This window comes from Arabidopsis lyrata, assembly GCF_000004255.2.
Source record: "Arabidopsis lyrata subsp. lyrata unplaced genomic scaffold ARALYscaffold_6, whole genome shotgun sequence".
Classification (NCBI taxonomy): domain Eukaryota; kingdom Viridiplantae; phylum Streptophyta; class Magnoliopsida; order Brassicales; family Brassicaceae; genus Arabidopsis; species Arabidopsis lyrata.
Genome location: NW_003302550.1, coordinates 22342753 through 22362825, shown reverse-complemented (window position 1 = coordinate 22362825; position 20073 = coordinate 22342753). Strand labels below are relative to the sequence as shown.

The 20073-nt window shown below is 38.7% G+C and overlaps 4 protein-coding genes across 4 annotated transcripts; 2 read left to right on the top strand and 2 right to left on the bottom strand.

The window, feature by feature from the left end:
- Positions 1-1086, bottom strand: LOC9310865 (probable F-box protein At5g47300). The gene is made up of 2 exons (XM_002872645.1): positions 849-1086; positions 1-470 (listed from the first exon to the last, which is right to left on the bottom strand). The coding sequence occupies exons 1-2, from the start codon at positions 1084-1086 to the stop codon at positions 1-3; spliced, it is 708 nt and encodes a 235-aa protein (XP_002872691.1).
- An 8998-nt stretch (positions 1087-10084) lies between these two features.
- On the top strand, positions 10085-12512 carry LOC9310864 (pentatricopeptide repeat-containing protein At4g04370). The gene has a single exon (XM_002874751.2). The coding sequence runs from the start codon at positions 10248-10250 to the stop codon at positions 12492-12494; it is 2247 nt and encodes a 748-aa protein (XP_002874797.1). The 5' UTR covers positions 10085-10247; the 3' UTR covers positions 12495-12512.
- Positions 12513-12595: 83 nt separating this feature from the next.
- On the top strand, positions 12596-13588 carry LOC9310863. The gene is made up of 3 exons (XM_002874750.2): positions 12596-12847; positions 12938-12961; positions 13063-13588. Exons 1-3 carry the CDS (start codon positions 12661-12663, stop codon positions 13380-13382), a joined length of 531 nt encoding a protein of 176 aa, XP_002874796.2. The 5' UTR covers positions 12596-12660; the 3' UTR covers positions 13383-13588.
- On the bottom strand, positions 13527-18523 carry LOC9308759 (leucine--tRNA ligase, chloroplastic/mitochondrial). The gene is made up of 20 exons (XM_021021977.1): positions 18135-18523; positions 17790-17934; positions 17646-17702; positions 17214-17333; positions 17030-17134; positions 16691-16914; positions 16535-16601; positions 16307-16461; positions 15967-16231; positions 15695-15889; positions 15541-15620; positions 15250-15312; positions 15075-15156; positions 14919-14996; positions 14737-14838; positions 14486-14658; positions 14221-14398; positions 14068-14145; positions 13849-13980; positions 13527-13769 (listed from the first exon to the last, which is right to left on the bottom strand). The coding sequence occupies exons 1-20, from the start codon at positions 18521-18523 to the stop codon at positions 13527-13529; spliced, it is 2931 nt and encodes a 976-aa protein (XP_020877636.1).
- Between the last annotated feature and the right edge of the window lie 1550 nt (positions 18524-20073).

The following is a 20073-nucleotide window of genomic DNA, read 5'->3' as shown; positions in this document are numbered from 1 at the left end:
TCACTGGATTTGAACCAAACTTGGAACATAATTGAGCAAAAGTGGCCGATATGAACTCATTGTAGATGGTGCAAAATCCACTTTTGTAACTTTATTATCCTCATCAATTATGTGTACCATGACTTTGTAGTGAATCTTGCCATCCTTGACCATACGTTTCTGACCCCAACACACAACGCATCTCTTCTCCTCGTCGACCAAAAAACTTACCCTAAACCCAAAAACAAGTTCAGGGTGATCCATTGCTAAGACCATGCTCCACGCCACCACTTTGGTACCATCAATCTTATTTGTCACCCATATTTCTGTCCTTGATGTATTTGCGTCATGTAATAACACGGTAAGTTTTTCTTCTCTAACAACGGAGACAGCCGCAGTTCCACGGTGACACGGAAGACCCAGACGTTCAAATCTCTCTTTTGTATAATCAAAACTGACTAAGAATGTGCCGAGGTGTTTCTCTTCTTTATCTAGAGCAAACCAAATTCAAAGATACGTGGTTATGAGTATACGCTACGTGAAAGTCCGGAGTGACGTCAAGACTCCTCCATGAATTATACATCTCATAAAATTGCGAATTCTTTCTTGTCACTATTACAAAAGTCATAGCTCAATATGTTGTAGCTATTATTATTTCCGGATTTCTTGTCTTCGGAGGATCCCAAAGCATAGGTTGTGTACGTAGTAGCCTCCATTGTAGGGATTTTTGGGTTGGATCCACTTAGTACACGGGTTCCAAATTACGAGTCTAATGCCACATCCGATGTTGCATACCAATATAAGCCATCGTAGTGAACAACTTCAGATATTAATTAAATTAGAATGAGAATTGATTACGCTAAATTCACCTGTTACATCTCTAGCTGAGACTCCATGGAGATTGACGTTCATCAATAAAAACCTACATTCCACTGTCAACATGAGAATTAGAGACTGTCTTACGGCTTTATCGAAGTGCTTTCGTGCGAATCTTGTATCGTTGAATAAACGGTTCCATCTTTTGCAATTAGATCGTAACCGTTTTAGAGATGTGGTCGGAACGTGACAAAGAATCTCCTCTACTATATCCCATGGAAGCTCCGACATCGTCGTAGGTGCGGTTTGGTTTTTTTACTTAGGGTTTTTAGTTACCTCCGAAGTGAAAGATTTAAGTTGGATAAGTAAGAAGAACCATGTTTGGAGAAAGAGAGAATCATATTTGATTGCTTCAAATGCTCGGCAGAATGACCTGTCTTCACTAATTCAGGTATAACTCTTGAATGCACCGTTGGATTTCCTTCAAACCACTTGTAAACTCAAGATAACATCTTCATCTAACTTGTGTCAAAAATGCAGAAAGATCTAACGGTGGGAAGTATTCCATCTGAGGAAAAACGTCTGACATTTCTAAACGAAACTGCATCTCCAAAAGTGTGTTTATACCCCAAAACAGCTCGTTTTCCTCCGAAGCAACCTAAAACCTGTAGAGACTCGATAAACAACTAAAAGACTCTAAAAACACACTTTGACTTGATAAAACATATGATGTAAGAAAGAAAACAAAGACTCAAAACCGATAAAAACACAACATATCAACTCCCCCCGACTTACATCTTTGCTTGTCCTCAAGGAAAGCAAAAATCCTTATCAAGAGAAGAGGTTTGAAAACACGAGAACTCACATTTTCTTCGGGATCATGATCTTATCAATTGCCTGCAAACCACTATCACAAAACTCATCAAACCGTACTAGACTGTACTTCGCCATTACCGTAGCAACAAAATTAAGTCCCGAGATCTAAAAGAACTTTCAGAATCAGATAACTTAACCTTTTAACATTTATTAGCAGTGGCGTGTATTCTCACAAAGGGGGTATCGAACACGTTATGGGCTTGGTAAAAAGGCTAATATTTGGTGGCTCTAAGTGTTTCTGGTTCTCAAACAGTGTAAAACGGATGCATGTCATTATGCGAAATCACAGTGAGACACAGACCAACTAGGAGGTACATAGCTTCCCTTAAGCTCGGATCACACTAACCAACACGGACCCTGATCGAAACATTAAGTACCCTTGATGCTTATGAATATGACTAAAAATAACCTGACATTTCCGGTTCCAATCACTCTCCTTTCCCGCTCTTTCTTTTTATTTTCGTTTTTTTTTTTTTTTTTTTTTTGAATAGAAACGGGGGAGTGGAACTGGTGTCTCACAAAAATCTGCATCAAGAAAAATCACAAACAGCAGCATATGCCCATGAATATAGCCTCTAAACCACAATGGCTCAATCTCATCATATATCGACAACTAGTAAACTACAACCTTACTATCCTAACAAAAGGAAAGCAATGTCGGTCCGTATACTCCGTAGTTTTCGCACATGGATGCATATCATGATGATCATATAAGAATGCATGAGGTTTCAAACAATGGGTGGGGAAACAGGTGCGGTACTAGACTAAAAATGAGTCTAGCCATTCAGAGTTAGCAAAGAGTGGTAAAAATGATGCGAACAAAACTCTGAATGTATGATCCATTACATGATTCTCAAGCCCCTAAGTGAGACAAATTAAGTCCATATTAAGTTCAAGTATATAAGATTAAGCTCAATTCATCCAAATTTCAAAGAGATAGGGACTACTATAGAGTGATCAAGTGATGGATTTTCCTGAACTTCCAAGTTATCGAATAGTGCTAAAATGGTCCCAAGGCAATGAAATCAAACAAAGTGCAATTCCCCAAGAAAAGATCATAGTTCTCAAACAATTTTGACTCAATAAAAGACACAATTTTGACTCGATAAAAACGAACTGACTGACTCAAACGAAAGCAACAAAAGAAACAACCAAAGCAAACTCGATTAGTAGACAAATGACATCATCCCCCCGACTTGCTTCACACCGACTCGGTATGAAAACAATTCGAATAAACGATGCCATACACACTCAAAAGAAAAAAATGAAAATGCGAAAAAGAAAAAGAAAAAAACTTACTTGGGATACATTGTGGGTTGCCTCCCACCAAGCGCTTGTTTTAGGTCGTAAGCTTGACCGCTCAACACAAAATATTAATCATAAGAATCAAAAGGTTGTGCCAGTGGACCTTTTGTCCTTCTCCTGTTAGTGAAAGAAATGAGATGTGCCAAGTAACACACAATTATCCATGGTAAAGAGATAAAATTCATATCAAGAAAAATTACTACAAATGTAGCATATACTATGAAATATTCCTTGATGGTTGAATGCTCATGAGGATCAAATGCATTGGGAGGAAAAATGAAGTCAATTTCCTGGTTACATGATGTTTGAACAAAATAATCAACTTCATCCCCACTGATCTCATATAGCACAATATCTCCATCCATATAATCAACCTCAGGATAGTCATTCTCATGCAAAATCTTATCAATATCAAGCACAACTCCTAGGAAATATTCATCAAGAAGAGATCTAGATATTTCAGGCATTGAAAACTTAAACTCGAGATCATGAACATTCAAAGCACAATGATATTCAATATCAACACATATTTCATGGTAATCCCTAGCAAGTTTTGCTGCTCTTAAAGTATCTAGTCGTTGAGACTCACATATCAAATCGTAACATTCATCAATGATCATGGGAGTATGCAAACTAGAATTCACATCTTCAATGCATGATAACTGAATATCCTCAACATCATGAATTTCAAGGATTGAAACGCATGTACCTTCTAATTCGCTTGGTGGAACCCAATATATTACCTTTTCAAGCGCACGGGCTTCTTGTTCTTCATAGAATGTGACTTTTCTTCCTTCACATGCTGCCCGGTGTGATAAGAGATTACACCGGATTAAGATCGCTAAATCACTCCTAACAAATGTCGGATGTTCGTCGTGAAGTTCATCCAACTTCACTTTTTGTTCCGGTGTAAGAACACTCTCATCAAACGGTGGCTCCACATATGATTCATCATCTTCTTCTTGCGGCCAATCATTGTATTCCATGGCATAAAAAAAAAAACAAATGAAAGTTAGTAATAAATAAAAATGCTCTAGACTAAAAACTAATCCTAAATCCTTAGGTAACGCAATTGGTCCCCGGCAACGGCGCCAACTTGATTGCTTCAAATGCTCGGCAGAATGACCTGTCTTCACTAATTCAGGTATAACTCTTGAATGCACCGTTGGATTTCCTTCAAACCACTTGTAAACTCAAGATAACATCTTCATATAACTTGTGTCAAAAATGCAGAAAGATCTAACGGTGGGAAGTATTCCATCTGAGGAAAAACGTCTGACATTTCTAAACGAAACTGCATCTCCAAAAGTGTGTTTATACCCCAAAACAGCTCGTTTTCCTCCGAAGCAACCTAAAACCTGTAGAGACTCGATAAACAACTAAAAGACTCTAAAAACACACTTTGACTTGATAAAACATATGATGTAAGAAAGAAAACAAAGACTCAAAACCGATAAAAACACAACATATCAATATTGATGATTAGTGCGTGTTACAAATGTGGAGAAACGCTCTAGTTTTATAGAGGACAAACTCTAGGTCTAAGGGGTATGCACAAAAGACAATCGCATCCTCTCTTAGCCTTGCTTTACCAAAGACAGCTCACACATATAGACAAAACCGTACAAGTGCTAAAGCTTTTGGTTTGGATAAGCTCGACGCCTAACGGGTCTCGCGTGTCCGTACAGTCAACTAGCCGTTCCTCCTCTTTCTCTTTTATTCAAACTGAAGCTTGCGCCCTAAGTAACTTGTGTTTAATATCTAACCATTGATTTAGTTAGTATTAAACACCTTCTTGATTAACACTCCCCCTCAAGTTTATACTACAATGGAATTGTGTATTAAATTGGCCACTTGTGTGAATAACCTCATTAAAAACCTTAACAAAGAAAACCACGTGGGACAAAACTTTGTTAAGGGAAAAAAAGTGTTATCCCTACAAGGTTGGGAAGTCTTTCTCAAGGATGTGTGAGGTCTACAAGACCAAGTTTACCATGGATAAATTGGCAAACTTGTTTACTTGCTGCCTTGGTGAAGATATCGGCCAATTGGTCCGAACTCTTAGTGTAACAAGGGAGAACTTTACCATCTTCTACCTTCTCTCTTGTCTTGTGGCAGTCGATCTCTATGTGCTTAGTCCTCTCGTGAAACACTGAGTTGGTAGCAATATGGATAGCTGCTTGATTATCACAATGAAATATGATTGGTGTCTTCTGCTCGATCCCAAAGTCCTTCAGTAAAGCTTTTAACCAAGTTAACTCGTTTGTGAGTTTCTTCATGGCCCTATACTCTGACTCTGCACTCGAACAAGATACCACTTTCTGTTTCTTGGACTTCCAAGTTACAAGGTTCCCACCAATGAATGTACAAAAGCCGGTTGTTGATTGTCTTGCGTTGCGATCTCCATCATAATCTGCATCACAATATCCAACAATCTCTGTGCTTGAGTTTATTCCCATCCAAATAACTTTTCTGGGGCTCCCTTTGATATATCTCAGAATCCTCTCCACCAAACTCCAATTATAAACAGTGGGAGCTTGCATGTGTTGAGACACCTGATTCACAGCAAAAGAAAGGTCAGGTCGAGTATATGTCAAGTATATAAGCTTACCTACGAGCCTCCTGTATTGTTCTGGGCAATGGTATGGTGTATCATCTTTCTCCCCCTTTCGATTGACCGTATAACCTTGTTCCAATGGTGTTTCAACCGGTTTAGCTCCAAGTTTTCCAGTGAGCTTTAGGAGATCGAGGGCATATTTTCTTTGTGAAATAAACAACCTCGATCCCTAAAAAGTACTTCAAAACACCCAAATCTTTAATTTTAAAGGAAGAATGTAAAGCAGATTTAATCTCTTGGATACCCTCTTTGTTACTGCCCGATATAATCAAATCATCAACATAGATCAAGACTACTACGATTCCTTGATTATCTTGCTTAGTAAACAAAGTATGATTAGAATGTGACCTTTTGAAGCCATTTACCAACAGAGTAGAACTCAACTTGTGATACCAAGCTCTCGGGGATTGTTTGAGTCCATAGATAGCTTTCCAAAGTCTCAAAACTTTTCCTGAAGCTACTGTATCCTCTAAACCCGGAGGTGGTGTCATGTACACTTCTTCTTTTAACTCCCCCTGAAGAAAGGCGTTCTTGACGTCTATATGCCATAATTCCCAATCCAAGTTAACCGCTAAAGAGAGAACAACCTTCACAGTGTGTTGCTTGGCTACTGGCGCAAAATTTTTCCTATAATCATCACCATAGGTCTGTGTGAACCCTCTTGCCACTAATCTAGCCTTATATCTCTCAATTTCACCATCACTCTTATACTTTATAGTGAATACCCACTTGGAGCTAACACATTTCTTCCCTGGCGGTAGTTCTTCTTCATCCCATGTATGATTCCTAATCATAGCCTGAACTTCATCATTTACCGCATTAGTCCACTCCTTTCTTTCCTTGGCTTCTTCATAGCTTTGTGGTATGAATTCCGCATCTAGCTTACTGACAAAGGCTCTATGTTCTTCGGGAAGAAGATCAATTGAACATGTTGCTTGAATTGGATGAGCCACGGCTTGGCAATTATAGAGGCACTTCTTCAATTTCCTCTCTCTTGTACTCCTTCTTGGATTCTCCCGAGTGTAGATTGGATCTCGTGTTACTGGTGGAGCTTGATAGGTCTCATCTCCGCTTGATGATTCAACCATTTCACCTTCACTAGATGGACCTTTCTCTTCCACTTCTTCACTTAACCCCTCTTCTCTACCACTCTCTTGTTGATTATCCAAAGGCTCTTGTGGTGTAGTATCACCGCTTTCTTGGGCTTCATTGTTACCATCATTTGGTGTAACTTCTTCATCTTCTTGTGTAGAACTCACATTTCCCAAATGTTCTAGTATATGTCAGAGACTCTTAGCTCTATCTGAGGTCGAGTTAGGCAAATCCTTCACACTTTCCCAACTCTTTTCTCCAAAGTAAGCCTTGTCTTCCATAAATTTGACGTCCCTAGATACATAGTATCTGTTATTGACTGGATCATAGCACTTGTAGCCTCTTTGAGTAGTAGAATATCCTATGAAAACACATTTAGTACTCTTGGGCTCTAGCTTGTTCCTTAAGTCACCTGGGACAAACACAAAACAAACACTACCAAATACCCTCAAATGATCAATGTTAGGACTTTGTTTATTTAAGACTTGAAAAGGCGATTGATCATTAAGGATACGAGTTGGTATTCGGTTGATGAGATAACACGCTGTCATCACCGCGTCTCCCCAAAAACGTTTTGGCATATGTTTTTGGAATAACATAGCTCTTGACACCTCCATAAGATGCCTATTCTTCCTTTCCGCAACTCCGTTTTGTTGAGGATTATATGGAAAGCTCGTTTGATGAAGAATTCCACATTTTTCCAAGTGATCTTTGAGTTTATTGCTTGTATATTCACACACATTATCTGTTCTAAGAATTTTAATCTTGGCATCGAATTGATTAGTCACATGATTTTGGAAATTTATGAATGCATCATAAACCCTATCTTTAGATGGAAGCAAAGTTACCCAAGTATACTTAGATTTCTCATCAATAAATGTGACAAAGTATTTATGATTATCCCTAGATGCACAAGGTGAAGTCCAAACATCAGAGTGCACAAGGTCAAAACACTTCTCATAAATAGCATTTGATTTAGGAAAAACAGTTTTGCAATGTTTACCTAAGATGCATGTTTCACAATTAGAACAATCATATGTAAAACCAGGTAAAAGCAAATTCAAAGCTCTAGAATGTGGATGGCCGAGTCTATCATGCCATAATACAACAGAAGTTTTCACATTGTTTGCAAAAGTAGGAAAAGAAACTTTATTCTTAGAGTTAAAGAGTTTAGAGAAAGATCTTCAAGCACATATAAGTCGTCCTTGGTGCTCCCTTGTCCGAACACCTTACCATTCTCAATACCCTGCAGCTTCACATCGTTAGAACTAAAGATTGCTAAACAATTTAAGTCCCTTGTAGTTTTCTTAACCGATAGTAAATTCGAAGTAAACTTAGGCTTATAGAAAGCACTAGATTTTTTATTAAACAAATTTATGCAACCTATGCCTTCTATTGGAACATTATGTCCATTTGCAACCTTAACATTCCCTAAAGCCGGTTTAATGTTCTCTAACAACTTAGGATTACTAATCATATAGTGAGAAGCTCCTGAGTCTAACACCAATGAATTGTTATCATGAGAGTTAGATGTAAAGAGAGAGATACCGCTTGGGTGAATTTTGGATGCAATGGATTGAAGAAGTGCTTTGAGATCAGTCTTGTTCATCACAATGGTTTCCTGAGTTTGAGAGGTAGAGGCAGAACCATTCTTGCTTTGTGTAATAGCTTTCATTGCCTTCTCTTGATGTAATATTGCACAATCGCCCTCTCCTCATTCTCTGACCTGCCATCACTTCCATTAGCCACATTTGCTTTTGGTTTGTAGTTCTTGAACTTTTCCGACTTAAGATGAGGGTGTAGAATCTAGCATTTCTCTTTAAGATGACCCTTCTTCTTGCAATGGTCGCAGAACCAGGTTTTCTTGTCCTCTTGCTTGACCATTCCAGCTTTGTTGGCCGTGGGAAGACTCCCTTTGCTATTGAACAAGCCTTGAGTCCCATACTCTTTCTGAATCTTTGCGCACACTTGTTCTAGAGTAGGAACCTTGTCATCTCTTAGTATGTGCTGAATCACCTCTTGTAGCTAGAGTTAAGGGTCAGCATCAAGCCAAAGACCAAGTCTTGCTCCCTACGCTCTTTGAGTGTTTTCGCTTCAGTGGTAAATGGCCTTAACATCTCGAGTTCAGCCACGAGAGACCTGTATTTTCCAAAATGAGTGTTAAAACCACTCTCCTCTTGACAAAGTTCACCAAGAGCCTTCTTAATGTGTTACACTCGGGTCAGATTTGTCTCATTCCCGAAGACATTAGCGAGAGTATCCCATAACTCTTTTGAAGTCTCACAATACGAATACCCCTCCAAGATTGAAGCATCCAGAGAACAATGTAAGGCGCTTAGGACATTCAGATCACTCTGCTTCCAAGTATCGTTATCCAAGTCTTCTTCACGTGCCTTCGCCTCATCATAGGTATTTTCTATGTATTTCGTGAGTTTCCTTCCTCCTAATACATTTGTTGTGGTCCTCTTCCACAACAGGTAATTGTTACCATTGAAAGTAACCGAAAACTTCAGATCCTTAAACGTATCACTCATTTTCTGAACCGTAAGAGTCATTTTCAACAGTCACAGAAAGCAATAATCACAAGCAGATTAAGAAGGTATCGACTTTCTTCAACAACCGTAACAGCAAAACAACCAATCCGCAACCACTACTCTATCGAAGCTTAAGTTTTGAGCCTAGTGTCGTAAGTATCTAAGAATCTGGACTTAAGGATGATAAAGATCCAACCTTTGGGTAAGAAAGTCAAAACCTTGAATAACTTCTCCTCTTTAACTCGTCTTGATGATCAACCCACATAAATCTCAGAAAGTTTGAAGCTTTAACCGAAGAGAAGAACCACCACAGATCAATCGCAACACCCTTCACAAGCTGATAACTTTTATGAAGAACCGGTAAGAAGAAATCGACCAAATCGTTTTAGAAACAAGATTTCAAAACAGAACAAAAACAGATTGAAAGGAAGATGAAAGATTTAATAATAGGAACTTGCTCTGATACCATGAAAGATTTAAGTTGGATAAGTAAGAAGAACCATGTTTGGAGAAAGAGAGAATCGTATTGATGATTAGTGTGTGTTACAAATGTGGAGAAACGCTCTGGTTTTATAGAGGACAAACTTTAGGTCTAAGGGGTATGCACAAAAGACAATCGCATCCTCTCTTAGCCTTGCTTTACCAAAGACAGCTCACACATATAGACAAAACCGTACAAGTGCTCAAGCTTTTGGTTTGGATAAGCTCGACGCCTAACGGGTCTCGCGTGTCCGTACAGTCAACTAGCCGTTCCTCCTCTTTCTCTTTTATTCAAACTGAAGCTTGCGCCCTAAGTAACTTGTGTTTAATATCTAACCATAGATTTAGTTAGTATTAAACACCTTCTTGATTAACACGAAGAGTAATAATAATTCGTAAATTTATAGTTTTAAATTTCGGTATGGTTCGGTCTGGTTCATTTTGGTTCGGGTTGATATAAACCTGATAAGTAAACCATTAAATAAATTCAATATCTTCTTCATTAGTGTCGTTTTCGTTATTCACGTTTTGATCAAAACCATGGAGCTATGATCAGACGTTCGTCTGTGTTAAACTCCACCAAGTACTTCAACTCTCACATTAACCATTTATCATCTCATGGCGATCACAAGCAAGTTCTCTCCACATTCTCTTCCATGCTCGCTAATAAACTCTTACCTGATACTTTTACTTTCCCTAGTCTTCTCAAAGCCTGTACTTCTCTTCAGCTCCTATCTTTTGGTCTCTCGATTCATCAGAAGGTTCTCGTTAATGGGTTCTCTTCTGATTCATACATCTCGTCTTCATTGGTCAATCTTTATGCGAAATTTGGACTCTTGGGTCATGCTCGGAAAGTGTTCGACGAAATGCGTGACAGAGATGTGGTACACTGGACTGCGATGATTGGGTGTTACTCACGCGCTGGAATTTTTGGAGAAGCGTGTTCGTTGGTGAAAGAGATGAGATTTCAGGGGATTAAACCGAGTCCGGTTACGTTTTTGGAAATGTTGAGTGGGATTTCGGAGATTACGCAGTTACAGTGTTTACATGCCTTTGCGTTAGTTTATGGGTTTGAGTGTGATATAGCTGTGATGAACTCTATGTTGAATCTGTATTGCAAGTGTGATCGTGTTGGAGATGCTAAGGAGTTATTTGATCAGATGGAGCAACGAGATATGGTTTCATGGAACACAATGATTTCAGGGTTTGCTTTTGTTGCTAATATGTCTGAAATATTGAAGCTTTTGTACAGAATGAGAGATGATGGTTTAAGACCTGATCAACAGACATTTGGAGCATCACTTTCAGTGAGTGGAACAATGTGTGATCTTGAAATGGGAAGAATGTTGCACTGCCAAATTGTTGGAACTGGTTTCGACGGAGACATGCATCTCAGAACGGCGTTGATAACTATGTACTTAAAATGTGGAGAGGAGGAAGCTTCATATCGAGTACTCGAAACCATTCCTGATAAGGATGTTGTTTGCTGGACAGTCATGATATCAGGACTTATGCGGTTGGGTAGAGCGGAAAAGGCACTGATTGTTTTCTCGGAAATGTTACATTCAGGATCAGACCTATCGAGTGAAGCAATAGCTAGTGTTGTAGCATCTTGTGCTCAATTGGGTTCCTTTGATCTTGGCGCTTCAGTCCATGGTTATGTACTGAGGCAAGGATATACACTAGACACTCCTGCTTTAAACTCTTTTATCACAATGTATGCAAAGTGTGGCCATTTGGATAAAAGTTTAATTCTTTTTGAACGGATGAATGAAAGAGACTTAGTTTCGTGGAATGCAATTATATCCGGACATGCCCAGCACGGAGATCTGTGTAAGGCATTGTTGTTGTTTGAAGAAATGAAGTTCAAAACCGTGCAACAAGTTGATTCATTGACAGTTGTCTCACTTTTACAAGCCTGTTCATCTGCTGGAGCTCTCCCAGTAGGGAGAATGATCCACTGTATTGTAATCAGAAGCTTCATCAGGCCATGTACCTTGGTTGATACGGCTCTGGTTGATATGTATTCGAAATGTGGCTACTTAGAAGCTGCACAGAGGTGTTTCAATTCGATCACATGGAAAGATGTTGTTTCATGGGGAACACTCATTGCAGGGTATGGTTTTCATGGTAAAGGGGATATTGCTTTGGAAATTTACTCAGAGTTTCTTCACTTTGGAATGAAGCCGAACCACGTGATTTTTCTTGCGGTTCTCTCATCTTGCAGCCATAATGGAATGGTTCAGCAAGGTTTGAAAATATTCAGTTCAATGGTTAGAGATTTTGGTGTTGAACCGAATCACGAACACCTTGCTTGTGTGGTTGATCTTCTATGTAGAGCTAAGAGAGTAGAAGATGCGTTCAAGTTCTACAAAGAGAACTTTACGAGACCTTCAATTGATGTCTTGGGTATAATACTCGATGCTAGCCATGCAAATGGGAAAACAGAGGTCGAAGATATAATTTGTCGGGATATGATCGAGTTGAAGCCAGTTGACGCTGGACATTACGTTAGACTTGGACATTCTTTTGCTGCGATGAAGAGATGGGACGATGTGAGTGAATCATGGAATCAGATGAGGTCTCTCGGCCTGAAAAAGCTCCCGGGATGGAGCAAAATCGAGATAAACGGGAAAACCACAACATTTTTCATGAATCATACATCACATTCAGATGAAACAGTGTCTCTGTTAAAACTTCTTAGCAGGGAAATGATGCAGTTTGGTTCAAAGAATCTATGTGATCATTCTAATAATGTAACCATGGCTCAAGTGTCAAACATAATTATAACATAAATTATATAATTGCTTTACTAAAAATAGGATCTAGTAATGCGTGAAGTTTGGAAGGGATCCAATACTTGGGGGAGATTTCAAGGAGAACAGTTACTGAGAATCTTCTAAGATTCAAACAAAAGAGAAGACACCATTAATTTGCAGAAAGAAAGTAATAAAGAGAGAGATGACCAGAAGGCAGAAGAAGACGGCGAAGGTGGTAACAGTGGTAATGGGATTGTGTATTGTCGCCTACATTGCAGGACCATCTCTGTATTGGCATCTCAACGAGACCATTGCAGATTCTCTCCACTCCTCTTGCCCACCTTGTGTATGTGACTGTTCTTCTCAGCCTCTCCTCTCCATCCCCGACGGTAATCATCATTATTGTTGTCATTCCTTTCTTCTTTCCTTGGTCACAAAACCCAACTTTTGATGCGTTTGATTCAATGTTTCTTCTGCAGGATTAAGCAATCACAGTTTCTTGGGTGAGTATTTTTCTGGCAATAACTTTTTATATATTTAGTAAGAATGCTAAAATGTTGCTGATTTCATGCGCATTTTTGTTGGTTCTTGTTTCATTGCCAAGATTGCATGAGGCACGAGGAAGGGAGTGAAGAGAACGAGAGTAGTTTCACTGAAATGGTAGCTGAAGAGCTGAAGCTAAGAGAAGCACAAGCTCAAGAAGACGAATGGCGTGCAGATAGGTTGCTGCTAGATGCTAAGAAAGCGGCGTCTCAGTATCAGAAAGAGGCTGATAAATGCAGTATGGGGATGGAAACATGTGAGCTAGCAAGAGAGAAAGCAGAGGCAACTCTAGATGAACAGAGAAGACTATCTTACATGTGGGAGCTTCGAGCTCGGCAAAGAGGATGGAAAGAAGGAACTGTTGCTTCTGATGTTATCTAAGAACAGATCTTTTGCTAGAAGAATCTTTTTCTATATAATGGAAACTGTTCAATAGAGAATTTGAGTTAACGCCCCTTGAGTTAACCCAAGATAAATTTTGTTCATTTGACAGGTTCTGTAATTGTTTTTTTTTCTTTCTAAATCCTACTTTGTAGCGACCTTGACATTAGTCCGGTCTAGGATAACGTTGAGGATCTTCCCAGGCACATAGATTCGCTTCTTGATAGATTGTCCATCTAGATATTTCCTGAGTTTCTCGTCCTGTGAAGCTAGAACAAAAGCATCATCTTCAGAACATCCTTCTTCAACCTCTATGGTGCCTCTTGTTTTGCCGTTTATCTGAACTGGAAGAACAATAGTTGTGTTCTTTAAGTAATCCGGGTTTGCCTGGATAAAGACCAAAAATAATCAGTACAACAAAACACTTTCCTCTGTTGTGTTTATATGTTCAGTTTACTATCTCTACCTTAGGGAAGCTTTCATAGGCCAGAGAATTCGGATGGCCTAACCGCGACCAAAGCTCTTCAGCCATGTGAGGCGCATAAGGTGAGAGCAAAAGAACAAAAGGCTCAATGATTCTTCTAGGTTGATTATTCCACTGTCAAAGTAAGAAGAAATCAGAGAAACAATCAGTACTTGTAAAGTGAAAAGGCAAAGCTGACTGATATAAGAGCCTAAGATTAACCTTATATGCTGCATTAACCAACTCCATCATCCCTGAAATTCCCGTGTTGAATCGTGTACTCTCAATTTCCTCTGTCACCTGCAAATTTTACATCTCGATCTTAAGTAAGATGTATCCAAACCGCAAAGGGATCATTTTGGGGAATGAGATGACCTTAGCTATGCATTTATGAAGAGTTCGGAGCTGTTCAAGGGTTGGTTCATCATCAGTCACTATGGTTCCATCTTTGAAAGAACCGTCGGATTGAGGCAAACCGATGACTAGTCTCCATGTTCTTGCCAAGAAACGATGCACACCTTCAATCCCACTCGTGTTCCAAGTTTTTGAGTCCCTAGTAGAAGGAAATGCAGGCAGATATAAACACTGAGAAAGTGAGAAAACCCGAAAAAATGAATCTGGGATTGGGATTGAGATTTACCTAAATGGTCCCATGAACATCTCATACAAACGCAGAGAATCTGCACCATGCTCTAACACAACATCATCAGGATTTACGACATTTCCTCTACTTTTGCTCATTTTATAAACGCGTGGAATCAAACGAATGCTAGGATCTTCCTTCAGAACAAAATGATCTCCGGACTTCATAACCTAGACCATTAAAAATCATAAGGTTAAATGACACTGGAGAGCATATCAGTTTTAGTGAATGAGAAAGAAGATTCATACTTTTTCTTCCGGGATAGTCACTTGCTGATGTTCATTTAACCGTTCTTCAGTATCTGCAGATACATAAATTCCTTCTTGATCTTTCCAAGCTGTATATTGGACCTGCAAAAGTAACACTATTAAGAAGAAAATATTCAACGAAATTGTCAATTTGAAAAAGGCGGTGAGAAAGACCGACTTACTTCCCCAAGGATGATTCCTTGATTTATGACACATTTGAATGGTTCTTTCGTAGAGACAACACCAATGTCATAAAGTACCTGGAATGATGCAGTAACAAAATTTGTAGTTAGATCACAATATAGCTTAAAAAAGGGGAGGTTTCAAAGGATACACACCTTGTGCCAAAACCTCGAGTATAGTAAATGTAAAACAGCATGTTCAGCACCACCAACATATACATCTACTGGGCTCCAGTATCTGCCACACGAAAAAAAAACTTAAAGATCTGGCCAAAAGCAACAAATTGTACTTCAATGGCAGGTAAATGATTGCATTCTGAAATGCTCTCACTTTTCTTTTTCCTTGTCAACTAATGCTTCAGGGTTTTTCGGGTCCATGAATCTCAGATAGTACCTGAAAAATCATGTAATTTTCTTTAGTTTCTCAGTATTAAAATCAACATCCGTCAACAACACACCAGGTACTATATTCAACAAGGTTCTAGATCGACTTCGGCCTAGCCTATCGAAGTATCACTAAATGAGAGTATCAAGGATTCTCAAATGGGAGATAAATTTTGTGTAACGAGGAGATTATATACAAGAACCAAGAAGGGTAAATAGTTTAAAGATAAACATCTACCAGCAAGACCCAGCCCATTGTGGCATAGTGCTTGTTTCTCTTTTGGCAGGTTTTCCTGTTGAGGGATCTACGGTGTTCACCTGCAAAGTCATCGATCATAACCAAAATGTCCATGGCATACCCAAAAACTAATCCTATTAACCGCAAAACATACCCATGAAACTGCTTTTGACAGTGGTGGTTCCCCGGTTCCAGTGGGCGTAAAATCATTTAACTCAGGCAAAGTGAGTGGCAGTTCAGATTCTGAAACAGCAATAGTTTCACCAGACTCATCCAAAATTAAAATCGGGATAGGTTCACCCCAGTAACGCTGCCGTGCAAATAGCCAATCCCTCAACTTGTAATTTACCTGCCAAAAGCCTTTTGAGTAAGAAACAAGAACAACACTTTTTACATAATCCAAATGAGAAAGACATGAAGATGAACCTTTTTCTTTCCATTGCCGGTTCTCTCAGACCATTCAATAACTTTTAAACCAGCTTCTTTGCTAGATAGTTGATTTATGTCAAGTCCTGTCTCTGAACTTGATGAATTTTCAATTATGCCCAATCCAGGATAAACCTGCTTGGCATCATCACTTAAATTTGCCTCATTTTTCACTACCCACTTGACCGGGATGTTATACTTCAACGCGAACTCATTGTCCCGAGTATCATGAGCTGGGACTGCCATGATTGCTCCAGTTCCATAACTGTCACATATAACAACGTTCTCTGTTTCACACAAATTCAGTTCAAAGCAATATAAATAGTTAGACTGAACTGACCTTGCTAGAACATAGTCAGCTACCCATATGGGAATAGCATCACCATTAGCTGGATTTTTCGCATAACATCCAGTGAATACGCCCGTCTTGTCCTTCTGAAGTTCTGTTCTCTCAAGATCACTTTTTCTCGAAGCGAAATCTTTGTATTCCTCAACCTGTAACCATAAGAGAGGACTCATGCAAATCAGAAAGGCAAGTTGAATAATCGAAAGAAGAAAAAACTCTTACTTGCTGTTTCTGTTCTGCGGTTACAAAGTACGACAACAAATGATGCTCTGGTGCCACAACCATGTAACTGCGAATGGGAGAACAGATCATATTAAGACAATCAAGATCAAGATTTCAGATGTTAAATCATAAATATAATTAATCCTTTAAGCATACGTTGCTCCAAAAAGTGTATCTGGCCTCGTGGTGTAAACTGTAATCTTTTTGTCGGTTTCTCGGCCTTCGCCATCAAGAATTGAAAAGTTCAATTCAGCTCCTTCGGATCTTCCTATCCAGTTTCTTTGCATTTCCTTTATACTTTCAGGCCACTCAAGTTCGTCTAAATCTTCCAGAAGACGATCAGCGTACGCAGTAATCTTCAGCATCCATTGCCTCATCGGCTGCTTGGTAATAAACAATGTCACTGTAAAATTCATGAGAATTTTCAAAACAGAGGAATACAGATTTCGAAAGGGGGAAAACGATATAATATTCCCATATGGTAATAGATAGTACCTTTCTTATAACCGGGTGGCCACCACGCTCACTAACACCATCCACCACTTCCTCATTGGCCAAAACAGTACCAAGAGCTGGGCACCAATTGACGGGTACTTCAGCCTGAATTTACAATCTTTCAAAGAACTTTTCTATACACAAATGCACGGTTTTAACTTTTGAACCAGAAAATGATTTTGACCTGATATGCCAAACCTCTCTTATAAAGCTGAAGAAAGATCCATTGTGTCCATTTATAATAGTCTGGCTCTGTTGTAGAAAGCTCACGGTCCCAATCGTATGAGAAGCCCAGTGATTTGAGCTGCAAACAAACAAAAAGAAGCACATTCATAAAGGTCCTCGGATCTTTACTCCAGTGGTAGACCTAAGCAAACAGTCCGAAGCAGCAATACTACATCTAAACATTATTAAAGACCCTTTTGCATAATCTTCAAGGATCAGTAATCCGAAAAATTGAAGATGATCAAGATTAGAGATAGACTGCAAACAAGCATAAAATTTTCACAACACAACTGGTATCAGAACTTTGAAATTTCATCATTCATGGAAAAAGATGAACATTTAAGAAAACTGAATTTTCTAGGCTAGTGCTAAACTGAAACAAATACATCACCTGTAAACGAAAGCGGTCAATGTTCTTCAATGTCGTAGTTTTCGGATGGGTTCCTGTCTGCAACGCAGATTACAAATACTCATAAGGACACCAAATTTTATGAACAAAAGCATCCATAATGACTTGAGAAAAAAGAAAATGGACCTCAATAGCATATTGTTCTGCAGGCAATCCAAAAGCATCCCATCCCATAGGATGCAAAACATTATAACCTTGCATTCGCCTAAGCCTCGCTAAAATATCAGTTGCTGTATAACCCAATGGATGTCCCACATGTAATCCTGCTCCACTGAAGAACAAACCACAACACACAAAAATTTCATCTTTTTCACAAAACCCAAATCCTTAAACCTATCATCAATACAAAATCCAAGAATGCTACTAAAATTTCTGGAAACTTATGAAAAACCACAACTTTATGCTGAAGTAGCTTCTCAATTAGTCAAAGTTGTGAACTTTCTACATAATCAACTTAAAAAAAGAAGAGACCTTGGATATGGAAACATGTCGAGGACGTAGAACTTAGGTTTCGAAGTATCGACATCGTCTGGTGTCCGAAAAGTTCGGTTATCTTCCCAATAACGCTGCCACTTGGGCTCAATTTCGTGAAATGGATAGACCCTTTTCAATTCAATCGTCGTCGTCGCTGTTTCCGACACCAAAGCTTCTTCTTTTCGGTTCCCATTGTTACTCTGAGCCTCCGTCGTTGAGCTCCTGACTCCGCCGTGATTAGAGCGACGCCACCGGAAACGAAGACCGGAAAAAGGCTGCTTTAGAGGAGATTGAAGCGTTAGAGAGCTGGTGAGGTGTGTATGGCGGCAACAGTGTGACAGCACAAATGGGTCAGAGCGAAATTGGAGGATTTGATGAGAGCTCATTCTGGTTTTTTTTTGCCGGAGACGATGAATGTTTCAGTGGATAATTGGAGATAAGTGTGTGCTCTTTTGAACCTTGAAAATTGAGATCAGTTGGAAATAAAATTAACGAAACGACGTCGTTTTCGTCAACAGAACTTTTTTTTTTAACAGTTATCATTTGGTCTAACGGCTAAAAATATTTTTTGAGTTGAGCAAGAATAATATCACATTGATATGAAGAGAAAGACATGGTTATGTCATCATGGAGATTGTCCCTTCCAATAACTATCTGTAAACATAATTAGACAACGTTACTGATCGAAAGGTCCCAAAAAAGATAGGAGGGTTTAGCACGATGTAATCCTCAAAATGAGATTGGAGCTCTGCGAGAGGTAAATGTGGTTACGTTGGATGGTGGATTTGATTCAAACCAAAGATTTTGATAAGAATAATTGGAAGAAGAGTTTGTTTTTCAACGTAAAGTTGAAGCACCTATTATAGCGTAGGTGAGAGCATATGGTCGATTTAGCTTATGTGTGTGATCAATCTCTTGATAGATTCGCTCTTTTGATGTTCGTCCTCACATCTTCCTTTGCTTCCAAGTGAATATGTATCTATAGAAAAATAACATGTTTTGGTTGTGTGACCAGATTTTTTAATGGTTGGATCAAATTGCCATAATCGTAAAATTTTAGGAGATCGATTGTATTGTGTTTTGTTGAATTTGACACATTGCTTTGGTTTTGGTTTGGGTGAAAGATATCACATTTGAGACCATCTCCAATGTATTTCCCTATTTTTATCTCTATCTCTATAATAGAGGTAAGTTTTCTCTATTTTTACTCCAATGTATTCCTCTATTTTTTCCTCTAAAAAGTTTAACTCTATTTATAGAGGAAATAATAGAGATTCTCTATTCTCACCTCTATATATAGAGAAAAAAAAAGAGATCTCTATTTTAGAGGTGAGAATAGAGGTGGGTTGGAGTAAATTTGCCTCTAAAATAGAGTTTAGATGCAAATATAGAGGTGGATTGGAGATGCTCTGAGAATGTATGATTTGCGCTATCAAAACAGATATGACTTTTTGTACGAATGCATTTAATGTTTGGTCGGCTTTAAATAATCCAAAATGTATATCACTTAAGAACAAACTCAAGGCCCAAACTAGAGAAAAAATAAACCTTGCTTTAGATTATAGTAGAACGTTCCATATTCCCACCAAACTCAGCAAGTTACGAAGTTGGAATTTATAGATTCATTGACTCTCTTTAATATCTATGCACTGTCTTAAATGATTTTACAGATTTACGAGAAGAGTTCACAGCCCATTGGCATTGCTTGATTCACAATTCACCCTCTATAAATTAGCCTCAATACTTCATTTTCTTTGCATTATTCACAGTTCATTTTTTACAAATTAGCCTTGATACTTCATCTTTTGTCTACCTTTTTTGAAATACATCTATCGTAGTTTCCGCAAAAATGACTTGGGTAACATTTCTCTACGCCATTCGGTTCGGAGTTGAGATTGCAACTATTGTGCAAAAAGTAATTGCGTTATTTTTTTCT